Genomic DNA, 14,495 nt, shown 5'->3' with positions numbered 1-14,495 from the left:
GAGGATTGGCACAACAAACACTTCTGTTGTCTTTTCAGCATGGGAGGTACCCAGGACAGCAGTAGCCATAACGAAATGGTGAGTCTTCCTTGCATGTTCGTGCAGTTTTATGCAACCTTAAACTTTGGTGGCTCACACAAACTGCAAGGTGTGTTGCTGCTCAAATGCCTGTTGCATACTTTTAGTATGAGTTTGTGTACAACTGCAAACAAAGACCAGCAGAGTGTTGTGATCCTCCCTGTGCTGCACACCTTGGCAGCCAGCTTCTAGTAATGCTGCAACAGCCTCAATATAAGGGCAACAAAGAGGAAATAAAGCTTTGTTTATGTATGTAGTACTTCATGAAACGAGACCCATAAAATGGGCAACTTGGTAGCCGCTGGCATTAAGTGCTTATCACAATGCTCTGAATGAATGAGCACAACATTGGGCATGTGCCACACCGCAAGTACAGCCGGCAACCGAGAATTCAGACAAGGACTGCTAGAAGTCCGAAATAATCTGGAGTCGGAAATACTGGAGATATATACTTTCGTGGATATCTTCAATTTCGTGTGGCTAGAGCAAGATTCATCAGCATCTAGGATCAACAACATTCTTCGCACAGTGCCAAGCATGTTATCTTCCACATGGCGAGCAAAAATTAGTGCAAATTGCAAATGCAGCCTTTATAACTCGGTGGCTTGGCTTGTCCGTTGGTTTGGGTGTGGTCGTAGACTACTAGATAGACTAGGTTTCGCTAGTTTTCATCCTCCAGCGACATGGCCAACGACATGGCTATTTCTGCTGGACTGGTTTGTGGGAGGTGAGGTGCGGTAGATTCCAGCCAAAGGTGCTCTACGCAAGCATGATGTGTAATAAAGCGACACTTCCTACGAATTTCGTAATGTAGTCTGCCAGAGGTGTTTAATATGTGTCACAGGGGTAATGCTAGCCCGCATGTTTCTTTACACATTACAGTGAAACCTCGTTAAACCGTAGTTGGCTGGAGCTCGGAAAAGGTATGTACTAAACAGTAGTACTGTTTAACCGAAATAGCATGAGATTGCCCACTTACCTGTCGAAAACGGAACTCTGAGAGAGTGCGATGAAGGGAAGAAACATGCAGTATTTATTCACTTCGCGCGACAAAAGTGTTATTTTGGTTTGATGCCGCGGTGGCCTAGCACGACGACAGCGGCCTCAAACTTACTGAAGCTGCGTGCCAGCTTTTCAGCCAGCCCCCTCTTCTCTGCAAACACTCGCATGGCAGATTCCTCGTTGGCGTTACATATTCTCCGTGCACGCGCGCAGCAGTGCTGCAGACCTGTTTCATTGCTGGGTGCTGGAGTTTGGAATAGAGTTATGTTATCGCGCCCCTGTTCTCGTCGCGACGATTGCATCCATAAGGCTGACGTAATGCGCAGCTTCTGCCACTGTCGAGCCTGAATCGCCCGTGCTGTCGCTTTCCGTGTCGTCCGTGTCGCTAGTCGATACTTCGGCAACAACAGAGGCAACGACGGCAAAAAGTCGAACCTCGTAGCCGACACCTCTTTCCGGTCGCAGCAGCGCTGCCGAGCAACTTCTTCGCATTCCAAATGCCACATACCGTAGTCAACAGCAGATCCCTGTCGTTTGCCAGCGCTGACTTCTTCGTGTCACGTTCGATAGCACGGATGATGTCTAATTTTTCTTATATGCTGAGCACCCGACGTCTTTTTTATCCGAGCTTCGGCATGACGCGAGTCTTCGCTAGCACGACGACGCAACGCTCTCTGGCATGGCGTCGAAATGATGATGTGGCTTCAAGCGCAAACGCATAGGGCGCTTGGAGGCCGTTGTTCCGATCACTAAGGCTTGCTGTTCTGCCGGGCCGCCCGATGAAGAGTACGTAATGCCGTGTTTGCACGACAAAAAGTGGAAATGCTACGTTTTAACCGATGTGTACGCAATAAGCTGGTACGGTTTATGCGGATACAAAACGCATCATTTTCAATGGCCGCTGAGTCGGGGATTTGACTTTACTACTTTTAAAACGAAACTACTGTTTAAGCGGGTACAGTTTAACGAGGTTTTACTGTACTGTCCAACGTGAATGGTTTCTGCCAACCACAAGGTTTCTGCCATCCGTTAAGTGATTGTACGGGGGTACGCTGATATCAGACCCCTGAGAAGCACAGACAGTACCCTAAATGAGTCAGAACTAGCAGAGCATGAGCACTTATTTCGTGGATGTCTTTTTGTGTGTTTTTAGCATTGAATAGGTGTATGGGTGTATATTCTGGGCGCTTTCAGACCCCTGAAAAACGAAAACGATCTCAAAGACGGGTAAGTATTTACGGGTGGTTCTTTCTTTTCTGGACGGGTGGCAAAACTGTGTGCATGCAAGTGTTCCAATCCTCTTTTCAGACACCTGAAAAACGAAGATCGGTAAGTAGAGTTGAGACCATAGAGTTAAATCGTGCGCTGCAGTTGGTCATAGCTTGGGAAGAATGATGGATTTGCCTCTGCTTGTGGCTTTTTGTTCAGTACTACACTTCACCCGCGATAGAGCACGTGGGAGGCTTCGTCACTGTCAGTTGTGCCACATCTGGTGACCAATTTGTAAAGTCTCAAGCCATTTAGAGAATGTGGCAGTAAAACTCTCCCCGTGTGCAATGCAGAGTGGGACCGAGCCAAACTGCAACAGTAGCAGCAGCAGCGGTGGCGGTGCCGCAGCCCGGGAAGAGCCCATCCTGGAGCCTGTCAACGGGGTGGTGCAGCCGCCGTTTGTGCCACCGGCCTCACGGCGGCAGCGTACCACCAACCAGCTGCAGCACCTGCTCAAGGTGGTCATGAAGGCCCTGTGGAAGCACCAGTTTGCCTGGCCCTTCCAGCAGCCTGTGGACACAGTGAAGCTGAACCTGCCTGACTACCATCGCATCATCCGTCACCCGATGGACCTTGGCACCATCAAGAAGCGCCTGGAGCACTGCTACTACTCCTCGGCGCAGGAGTGCATCGAAGACTTCAAGACCATGTTCACCAACTGCTACGTCTACAACAAGCCGGGCGAGGATGTCGTGCTCATGGCCCAGGCCCTGGAGAAGCTGTTCCTCACCAAGATCACCGAGATGCCCAAGGAGGAGACGGACCTGCCCTTGCCCCCACCCCGGGCGGGCCAAGGCAAGGGCAAGAAGGGCAAGACTGGCAGCAGTGGTGGTGCCAAAGTCGCCGCTTCCACATCCAGGGCTGCCGCTGCCAAGGGTGCGTTGTGGGCTTGCTGGGTTTTGGGCTGGTTGGGTCGCACTTGTTATTTCCCGGTGATATGTGGCCCTACTTGCCTCACTGGGTAGGCTCAAGTGCAACACTACCCAAGGGCTTGGTTATGTGTGTCCTCCATTCTGGAGGCCACCCTACAAACGTGGCCCACATAAGGCTGTGACAGTGTCATTACTGAAGGAGCATAGCACTGCAAGCAGAGGTTGACTCAATTCCACTCTGAACTTCCATTGCACGGCGCGTAAGTGCGTTGACACAGACGGCAAACGGGGATGGAGCTGGTGTACGATTCTGAGTGACGAAACATTTGTAACGCAAGACCAGAAATTTATCCGAGATCATGTCACTGTTTTGTGATAATCATGAAAGATCAGCGCGCCGTACATTCAAACTGGCTCACCTGCCCTGGCGTGGCTTGTTCCATTGACTTGTCAGGCAATGACTGGATTGACTAGGCAATTTGCTATGACCAGGCCGGAAGCCTTGCTTCAGTTTTGAGGAGGCACTGGCACATCTTCCTGCTTCCAGTTGCCCGCGAATTTTCACGTTCTGCAGGTATAGACCGAAAGATGAGCGCGGCGTGCTGTAGGGTTTTCAGTTATATACAGTAAAACATTCTTAAAGGGGTTGAGACACCAAATTTTGAGGCTATAAAAAGCATGTTGTAGGCTGCTTCCGTATGCAAGGACACCCAGAACGAGGTATTGGACGCTGCAAACATTTCAAAATAATTTTAATTGAGCTCCAAAGAGTCATTAAAAACTCCTTCTCGTAGTCGAGACCCATCGCTAGCGCGGCAGTTACTACGTCACAGAGGAGGAACGAAAATATTGACGTCATAGCACACCAGCACAAAAACGTGACGTATGATGAGTAGCGATGAAATGCCGATTACGGAGCCTGCTGAGCCGAGCAGCCGAGCATAGCCTCCACTACGACCGAGCTACAGGCATATAGAAATCCTTTCTTAATGCAAAGAAGGGGTAAGGCGTGCAGACACGGACACAAGAGGAGAGAAGTGGACAACACGAACGCCGCGCGCCGGCCCGCGAACGGCAAACTGCGTGCGGCGAGTTGCCCTGCGGACGGGCCTTTACACGTTTGAGTGTAACACTAGCCGGCCGACTCCGAAAGGGACCAGGATATGCGGCGTTCGTGTTGTCTGCTTCTCTCCTCGCATAGTCGCGTAGTTCGGCAGCTCGGAGCGGACTCTCCTTCGCTTGGCCTTTCCACGTTACCGGCGCGTCCAAGTTACCGGCACGGAAACTCACCGCACGCCGTTTGCCGTTCGCGGTCCCCCGTGCGACGGGGGGGTTTGCTCGCGAACGGCGAGATTTCCTTGCCGTAGAGAGGACGGGCCCGGGACCCATTTGTACGGCAGCCGTACGGCGAAGCGGCCAATCAGCGACCGAGGAGGGGTCACTCTGGCATCGACGGCAGCTTCACCGCCTCTGATCGTTCGGCGCCGCCGATATCGTCGCTAGGCCTTTTCCGGTTCACTTCAAAGCTAAAGCTTACGGCGCTTCGGAATGAATCACCGACTCTCACAAGCCGCAATATTTTCTTACCGTTGTTGTCGCTCTTCGCAATAATTATAATAATCGCGACATGCACTTCGAATCGCCAGTGGTTGATCTCTGCTGGCAGAGCACGCGTATGCGCGAGCAGACGACGCAGCATAGTTTTACGTCACTATTTTTTGTGGGCCACGTGACCAAGCCATGTTGCGTTTCCTCCTCTGTGACGTCATAGCATCCCCCCGGAGCCCAGAAACCGAAACCGAAATCGCTCGGTATAATAATGCTATTATTATATTATTTATCGGATATATATGAATCCCGCTGTGTGTATCGTGCTCCCTGAAGCATGATGCAACGTTTGAATCAACAAACGCATGAACGAAAATTTTGATGTCTCCACCCCTTTAATATGAAGTTAGTGAGGAATGTGGATCGGGCACACACTAAGCTATTTACTAATTAACTTAGTGACAGATCAGCAGCTACAGACTTACTGGCCAAAGAAACTTATTCTCACTCAAATGGGCACACAAAGAAATTTTATTTGTGAGCAGGCAGCGAGAAATCAGATTTTCACTTGCTGCCGTAGCGACTTTGCAGTGATCACAGCATCCTCAAGCTCACCAGGGCCGCGAGCCAATTTCTCTGTCAGTCCCCACTTCTCTGTATACGGCCTCATGACGGTCAACACACTAGCTGCATCGGATACAGAAGGGCCATCATCAGCATCGTCTTCCACGATGATGTCGTGGAAGCGCTAGAAGCTATAGGAGCAGGCAACCTGTCATGGCTACCACGTTTTGACATCAGTACCGATGGTGACTGCAGTCCGGGAAAGGTGTGTGCTGTCTATGGACTGCGTGCACATTTTGCCAATGACATGCTTGTACGCGCCACAAAATGAAGTAAATACTACGCATTGACCGTTTCGCATGCGTTAAGCAAATACAGTTTAAGCAGTCGGCCAATACGTTAGGTTCCATGGCGGTAGGGGCGGGGATTCATCACAACTAAATTTAAACAGGAATCGCTTATTAAGCGGGTACATATTAACGAGATTTTACTGTATGACTTGCATGGGGTGTAGTGGTGGTGCCTCAACCATGTCCAAATAATCAAGCATATCTAAATTCAGTTGGCAACTGCAACGACCTCTAAAAGTTTAGTTCATTCCTAATCACATGTAAAAAAAAAAAAAACCTTGTAAAATAAGTGCATTCTTGAAAACATTAATATGCTAAGTACCACACTTGAACAAACACATTCACACAAACAAGAATGATGCACACGTTTGTGTGAATGTTTTCTCAGGTGTGCTGCTTAACGAAATCATGGATTGCTAACTAGCCCCCATCAGTACCCGTATTTATCCAACATGCCCCCGAATCTAACGTGCGCCCAATGTTTGTGGGCTTGGAAGTAAAACAATGTGAACAGGAATGGAACATGCGCCTGATTTATGAAATACATATGTTGCATGTCCCCATGTGGCAATCAAAAACAACAATGTGCAGAATTTACTTGACATAAAAATTGTAACAGCGCAAACACATGCAACCACAAAGTAACAAGGACGAGACACAGTGCTTGTGTCTCATCCTTGTCACTTTGTGGATGCATGTGTTTGCGCTGTTACAATTTTTATGTCAAGTATGCACCAACTCGCCCAGAAAGAAGTTTTAATGCAGAATTTACTTTCACAGAAAAGATACATATATAAAAAAACTTCTTATAATGAAAGCATCGCGTTGTCACCATGTTTACTTCATTGGCCACAGATACCAAGCATACCGGGGAGGTACTCTCGAGTAATCACTTTTAGTGATTGCAGTTACTGTTTTTCACACTCTTTGCAATGGACACTGCAACTGTCTCGCTTGAGGCGGACACCTGAACTGTACCAAAGTGTAAGCGACATCTGGAAGGGGTGAAACTGTGTGGAATCGCCATGAGTACGGAGGTTTACGTTTCTCGACATGTGGCCACAGAAAGAAGCGCAAAAGAGGCTTGCCTCCGTTGCAGGGCAACACTTTTCTAGGCGCAGCATGGGCTCGCGAAACCCGATGCGTTGTCACCCCCACAATAGATTGGAAACAAATTCTCGGCCGCATTTCTTTTATTGGGCGCTGTCTTAGCTTGCCTGAACCCATGTGCCGCGCCTTGTCTGCTAGCCTACTGTTCTGGCTGGCGTGAAGGTTACACAAAAATCTAAGAATCCTCAGATTTGGGAATACACTTGGAGCCTCATTATAATGAGGCAGGATATAATGAAATAATAGACATAACGAAGGAAATGTAATTCCCCCTTGAAATTTCCATAGAAATACATGAGCAAAACGTGAACAAGGTGAATGCAGGAGCCAACGTTTCGACAAGTGGACTTGTCTTTTTCAAGGCGACGTATGCTTTCCTCCCCACAGTATATATAGGTGGGGTTCTTCGAAAGGGGAGAGGGTATGAGGCAGGAGGATGCGGAAACGAGGGAAAATGTGTTAGCGTGTCGAATTGAGAGTAAAGGAACGCTGTGTACATACATGTATTTGCATGTATTTAAACCTCATTTTAATGAAGTGCAGTTCTGCCAGTGTATATAATGAACTGTGTTCATCTCGACCATGTGCACTGAGCATATCGCTTTCCGCCGGATTTAGCTCTCGTTCAGCGCAGCAGCTCAATATTCCCGCTTCGAATATACTGTCGAGCAACACTGGTCTCTCTCACCGTTGTGTGCATGGTGGCTACGCACAAGCAGCACTTCTTTATCTTATCTCGCCTGTCTGTTTCTGTGGCACGTAGCTGGCAAAAGTAGGCCGCTAGGTGCAATCTCGGAGGCCACACCTAGCTGCATTGCGCTACGTATCCATGATGCTTCTGCCTAGCATGCCAAATAACCAGTGTCTCCACTATCTCCAACTGCGGTGCGCCGAGCTGGCTGACGCAGCTAGGCGTGACCTCCGACATGGCGTGAAACCAGCGCGAACTGGCCAAGCCAAGTCAGCGTGCTCACATAGCAGTACACTTGCAGCATGCGCGGGAGCGGCAGATCAGATGGTTTCGCTTTTACCGGCCGAATGCATCCGCGTGTATGGCTGTGTTACCGGCACTGTGCCAAGCTCTTTTGGCCTACCCTTGGATGGGTTTGCACAAGACGCGAAAGTGAAACTATCTCCCAATGTCGTGGAAGTCGTCCGTGCATACTGTCCCAGCTGCATACTACAGTCAAGAATCCATATGTAACAATTCAAGTGCCACGAAAATTCCATTGTTATAATCGGTAATTGTTATAGCTGGGTTGCATGAAAAAATCGAAATAGGGGGATGGCAGAGCTGATATGAGAAAACTATATACCGTATTTACACGAATGTACTAGTCGACTCGAATGTAAGTTGACCCCCCCCCCATATCGCGTGTGACAGGAAAACAAGAGTAAGCCCGAGGGCGCATTCCATAACGAAAATATATTAGTAGCTGGCATGGTCACTGGACTACTAGTCTTCACTTGTGCCGTCGTTCTCATTAATGCTGCCATCGTCATCGCTGCTACGGTTCTACACTAGTACAGTCGCCGACCGATTTTCCGGACTCCAAAAATTTGGACATGCTCGATTATTCGGTCAGCTTCGCGGCACCGCCATTCTCCCCATAGACCATAATGTATAACAACTGCCGAAAGTTCGGACACCTTGCAACCTCTCGACTGATTTTTCAGACACTCCTTGAGCCAACTCGGTCGAGAGCACCATGCACCGACTGCACCGACTGCTGAACGCCATTTTTGTTTTGAACGGAGCTTCCTTGCTGCCCCACGAAGTGGCGCTACTGGAAATCCCCGCTCATCATCATCGTTTCTGCCTGGTTCGATAGAGTGGCTCTGGAGCAGTTCCGGTTTCAGCTTAGTAAGCCATGTCAAGACAATCCAGCAGCTGATTTCTTTCTTTCACGCACGACGCTGCGAGCAGCACGTTTTTCGTTTGTGCGACTGGTGTCGGCACGGTGGTGTTTGCGTTGTGTGCTGTGTCGAGGTTTCGGTGATCCAAAGCGGCATACAGAAACATCGCGTCAAGTCTCTAATGGCGCCGACAGTGCCCGCGCAGACTGCGCTGGGGAATGCCGGCAAGCGGGTGCCGGGAGGCCTAAAATTTATCGCGTTCCGATGTTCTCCCTACTGACGCGGAAAATATTTTGCCGAGACCTGCGCAGTGGTCGCATTGCGACTCCGGACACCGTCTCATTTGACAGTTTCACAGGTGCTGACACTGCTGTACTGACGTGTACAGAACTCGATGACGGCGAGATCATTCGTCAGGTTTCTGCTGCACCGCCGGACGATGACTCTTGAGTCGGAAGATGACGCACCATGTGCTACGCTGCCGTCGCATGCGGAGCGTGTACAAGCAGTGACTGTTCTTTCAGCCGCCTATAGTGACCGTACGACCCTCTCAGAGATTCAGGCTTATCTGATTGCGCATGAAGGGAACAGCGTGCAACGGCGCATTCACGATTTCTTCAAGCCTACTGCCGAGCTCAAACAAGTGCTTGGAAATAAAGGATTTCATTTTTGTTTTAATCTACTTTTTCGGACACCTGTTTATTCGGACATTTCCGCAGTCCCCGTGAGGTCCAAATAAACTGTCGGTGACTGTATTAGTATAACCTCCTTGGTCCCACAGCACGTCGTCGTCCAGCGAAATTCCACATTTGGAAAACGACCGCCCCACGACATGTTGTGGAACAGCAGCCCACTCCGAATGCACCCAACCACACGCAGCCATCAGGGAGGCATTTTTGACAGGTCCGGTTGGCGTTATTTCGCGGTCTTCTGCCGCCAGCCACTCGTTGTACTCACGGTGGAGCAGCTCCTGAATTAGCGGAGATCCGGGCTTGTTTCATGACCATGTTGCACTTCACTGGCAGGGACCGATCATGCATTTCAGCGATGTACGCCGTAAGCTTGGCTTACAGCACCGGAAAGCGTCCAGACTTCGGCACGTGGGAAATTCCTCATGTGCCATCACAGGTGAAAATTTTGCTTTGCTGCAGTCACCACTATCGCCCCATCCGTTCAGAAACATAGAACTTGCGGCCCATTGTGCAGTGATTTGTTTCTTTGGCGTAAAGGATGGCAGCTCTCTTGAATGTTGCTGTGAACGAGTGCCGAATGTTTAGTGGGCCCGGAGCAATCATGACGACCGAGGAAGCATGGAAGTAGCACGTAGCCGGCAGTAGAGCCGAATGCATCAAACTAAGAGCTACAGGGAAAGAGAAACACGTGAGCGGTCTCTGCTCTTTAATGAACTATCGATATTCTCTGCAAAGTGCTGCCGTTCTGGGGGTGCCACTACGAATAGAACAGCGGCGCTTCCATCAACTATCGACGCCCCCGCATGAGTGTTGCATGCGCTGTAAAACTCACAAAAAATGTTGAAAAACCCTTCCGAAAAGCAAACAAGCGCATGGGATAGCGAAAACTACGGGTAGGGCCATAGAGAAAACAAAATCGTAACTACATTGTTGCTCCCCTGATATCTCGTTGGTCTTGATTTTTTGGCGGTGGAATGTTTTCGTTTCGACTGTAAGTCAACCCTCCACTTCAGATTTTCAAATTAAAAAAAAAAAGTCGACTTACAATAGTGTAAATACGGTAGGCAGGGCTGCCAGTGCCCCTCCCCACCACCTTCCTCTGCCCGGCTGCTGATTGTGTTCACTCGTTTAACTGCTTCCTGGGCGCTCCGATCACGTGTAACAAGCTGCGGCTGGGGAAAACCTTGTTTGGCTACGTTTGACACATCGTAGATAGCAAAATTTGGAGTGGTGGTGTCTACGTGAACTTCCAAAATCAAACTTTAACTGCATGCCACGGTGACGTTGTAGGCAGAGCGTTGTGGGTATGGCCCGTTCCACCATAGCTTTCGCAGCGCATCATTGGAGTGGAAGCACTGCTGAGCGGGGTGTTTGATTGCATTGAAGTAGTTTTTGTGGCAAAGTATTTCTAAAATAGCCTATTTTAACTTTGAATGCGTTTCTTGAGTTTTGTACAAAGTGGTGCACAGCCACTTTAACGAGTGCATGCGATGTCCTGTGACAATGGTCCCTTTTCCATCTTCGTTAAGCTTCACTGTAGTGCATTGTGTATGCTTCACCGCATAAGGACTGTATTGGGGCAAAGCTGACTTCAGGGAACCTGTTATTGCGCAACCTTTTTAGACCTTTGCCACTTTTGTCATGTTGCAAAGGAATGAAGATTTGGTGCATGCATTGACTGTACTTTAGTCTCTTTGTAGCGACAGCATAACAGTGGTCTAGATATGGGCTGCGATTTTGTAGATTTGATGCCTCTCTTATCTACTATTTACGGTCGTCGATCAGCAGTGGCAGTACTGCCGTGGAGCAGTATTCTTGGTCAATTGCTTTCCGAGATACGATCACTTCTGCGAGATTTTGCGTAACTTGGCACTGGAGGCAGAGCAACACCGCTGCATGCATGCATTTCTCCAGCGCACACTGTTGTCTGTAGACTCCTATCCGTCCAGTGCCGAGCGCGAAAGTTATCGTATCTCTTATACCCAAGGGCAATCTATCAAGATTACAGCCTCTTTGCATAAATCTACGTGCGAATGCACATGCGATGCCTATCAGGTGGCAACAAAACCAGGATTCTTGAAACAAGGGATGCGTATTCCCAAACTCGCTCATTCACGGCCCGGTGCGGGGCACTCCATGCTGTGACCGTCATCTCAGGCGCCATAAACAATTCTGTGTCTGTGGGATGTGGATTTCCTTGTTTTTGCTGCATTTTTCTCATCGAGGTGCACATTACGCACTGCACTAGGTGTGCAAAAACTGTCATCACATGTCGGTAGCAACATGCGTGCCACTTCAAACGGGCGATCATTAAACAAGATGGTGTCCATGACATGTTTCCAGCGCACGTGATAGCTTCTGGCGCTCGGTTCTTTTTGTAAAGAAAATGGCGGCACCCCCGCTAGTGTAATGTGGTCTTATTTTACACAATTTTAGGGCAAAGCAACCGCATTTGAGCACATTTTGGAGCCTGCTAGCCTTGCGCATGTAGGTAACACGCGGGCACATTTAGTTGATGTGGGATGTGGCTCTAGCTGGGCGGTCCGTTGCGCTTCCGCGATTTCCTCGAGGGTATTGTGTACCTCCAGGCTCAGGAGCTTGTTGGTGTTCGTACACTCGAATAGTCCGAGCGCCGCCTTGTAAGCTCGGCAAGTCTGGGTGTTGATCTTATTCTTTTCACATTGCATCCAGTTGTGGAAGGCTGCAACGTAGGTGACGTGGCTGATTACGAAGGAGTGCACAAGCCGAATCAAGCTTTCCTCCTTCATCCCGGCCTTGCAGTTAGCGACCCGTCTGATAAGACGTATTGCGTTGGTAATCTTGGCTGTAAGGCGGGAAATAGTCGCCGTTGCCCCGTCGCTTGTCTATAATCGTGCCGAGCACCCGGATTTTGTCGACCTCCGGGATCACGTGGCCGTTCCTCATCACGATCTTGATGGCCTCGTAATCCCTCGCTTCGCTCTTGTTACGTCTGGCGTACTTTGGTGGCAACACCAGCAGTTCTGACTTGCTCGGTGAGCAGATCAAACTGGAACAGTTCAGCTGGTCTTCGATCGCGTCGACGGCTTCTTGCAGCGTGCTCTCAATGTGACCATCGCTGCCCCCCGGAACCCACAGCGTGATGTCATCAGCGTAGATGGTGTGCCAGACGCCCTCGACGCGAGAGAGTCGCTTGGCCACCCCGATCATAACGAGGTTGAATAACAACGGCGAGATGACTGAGCCCTGGGGGGTCCTGACACTGCCGAGCCTCTTCTCTTGGAGCCGTAGATCGCTGGCACAGAGCTCTGTAGTCCGCCCCGTCAGAAAGTCCTTGATGTAATTGTATGTTCTTGCGCCCATGTTGAGTCTGGACACCTGGGCTAGGATCGCAGAGTGCTTCACCTTGTCGAAGGCGCACTCCAGTGACCCTGCACTCCAGCACTTGTTGTAATAACTGGTGAGGTTTTCGATGGCCACATCGCTGAGGTTCTGGAGCGCTCTGTTCGAGATGTGATCCAGGCCCGCCGCCGACTTGCTGTTTAGTTCGTGCAGGGCCGCTTGCGCCTCCTCGACGCTGATGTTGCAGTCAAGCTTCTCGTTGGCTTGACCACCGTACTCGGGATGCCTTTCCGTGGGTGTAACCGGAAGGTACTTGCTGTTTATGCGTCTGGTTACTTCGGTTTCCCCGTTTTCCTTGACTGCTCTGTGAATGATCTTTGCGAGGTGGTCGCGTTGGTGGGATTTTGTTTTAGTCTCGTCGAGCAGATGCCGCATCAAGTTCCAGGTTTTGCCGCAATGCAGCATTACAGATTTCATTCCACTGTTGCGTGCAGAGCAGCCGACAATGAACTTCGATGGCGCGATTCAGCTCCGCCACCTTCTTCCTTAGGCGCCGATTTAGTCGTTGCTTCTTCCACCTGTTTAGGATAGATTGCGTTGCTTCGAATAAGTGCGCGAGGTGGCTGTCAACCTTGTCGACCTGCTCATCCGTTTCTATGATTTTGGTCGCCTCCTTGACCTTCCCCGCGATGTGGGCTGACCATTCTTCTATGTTCTCGATTTCCTCCATCTCCGTTGGTAACAGGCTACGGAAGGCATCCCAATCTGGTGTCCTCCGAGGCCTTGACCTTTTCCGGTATGATGACCTCTACGATGTAGTGGTCGCTGCCGAGCTCTGACCTCGTGTTGCGCCAGGAGATATTCCCCTTCTCGTCGTTCTTCACGAACGTGAGGTCTGGCGCCGTATCCCTGGACACAGAGTTCCCAATCCTTGTAGGATCAGTCATCAGTCGGGTCTGTGATGAGGGTGAAGCCCAGGTCTAATGTGCCTTGGAACAGGTTTCGCCCCTTGGCCAATCGCTTGTTATATCCCCATGCCGGGTGTGCCGCGTTGAAGTCCCCGCAGGCGACGAGCCTGTGAGTCCCCGCCACGGCGCTGGCTCTGTGAAGGAGAGTCTTGAATTTTTGCTTCCAGTGTGAAGGGCTACTGTAGACGTTAAGCAGAAAGGTACTGTTCTTTTGTTTCTTGCCCGTAACGACCTCGATGAAAGTGTATTCAATTTTACTAATCCAGAAGAAATGCTGGGGCGAGATCACCTCAAGCGTCTCGCCACCCACACACTTCTCGCTCGCTTGCACGAGAAAACCCCATGTCTGTCGGCTTTGCCTGCTTTACGTGAAGCTCGGCGACATTCTTCTCCAGAAATGACGCCGCGGAGGGACTGAATCATCTGCCGGGCCTCCTGTGTGCAGGCTGCCTCCTCCTGGTTGAGGCAGCCTGCGCTACTGCACCATCGCTGCTGTCATTGCTATACGATGCAAGCACGTTTGCAATGATCATCTCATTGGTTACAAGCACTTAAATTTCAGATCTATAGCAGTGCGCTTTCTTTTCACTGGCACCATTGTGCATTGCCGATCGGCGGTCGGATGAGCCATCTTCTGTTTCGGCAGCGAGTCAAAGGAGGCCGAGAAACCATGGGCCTGGAACGACTTCGACGCAACCAACAAAAACAAGCACGAGCGACTTAATCAGTTGACAGAACTGTGCAGATGGAGTGGCCAGTGCAGTTGGTGGGATCCATTTGTGTTTCAGAGGGTGGCGCGGCGCAGAGCTATGGGCGCAGCCCATTTGTGTTTGGAGGGGTGGAAGGGCAATGGGAGAGAGGCAT

The 14,495-nt window shown here is 50.1% G+C and overlaps 1 protein-coding gene across 19 annotated transcripts in view; it reads left to right on the top strand.

The window, feature by feature from the left end:
* The window catches only part of LOC142567954 (bromodomain-containing protein 3-like), a 177,921-nt gene that overhangs the window by 25,201 nt on the left and 138,225 nt on the right, over positions 1-14,495 (top strand). For 13 of the 19 annotated variants that reach the window (XM_075678038.1, XM_075678037.1, XM_075678040.1 and 10 more), the window contains 4 exons: positions 39-78; positions 2,275-2,307; positions 2,389-2,409; positions 2,643-3,225. In XM_075678038.1, the coding sequence (XP_075534153.1) occupies positions 39-78; positions 2,275-2,307; positions 2,389-2,409; positions 2,643-3,225 (677 nt within the window). The remainder of the gene's footprint in view (positions 1-38; positions 79-2,274; positions 2,308-2,388; positions 2,410-2,642; positions 3,226-14,495) is intronic. The other 6 variants (XM_075678046.1, XM_075678048.1, XM_075678049.1 and 3 more) reach the window with 2 other exon arrangements.

Source organism: Dermacentor variabilis, unplaced genomic scaffold (assembly GCF_050947875.1).
Source record: "Dermacentor variabilis isolate Ectoservices unplaced genomic scaffold, ASM5094787v1 scaffold_15, whole genome shotgun sequence".
Lineage (NCBI taxonomy): Eukaryota > Metazoa > Arthropoda > Arachnida > Ixodida > Ixodidae > Dermacentor > Dermacentor variabilis.
Note: the sequence above shows the minus strand (reverse complement) of the source record. Positions and strands in the feature narration are given on the sequence as shown.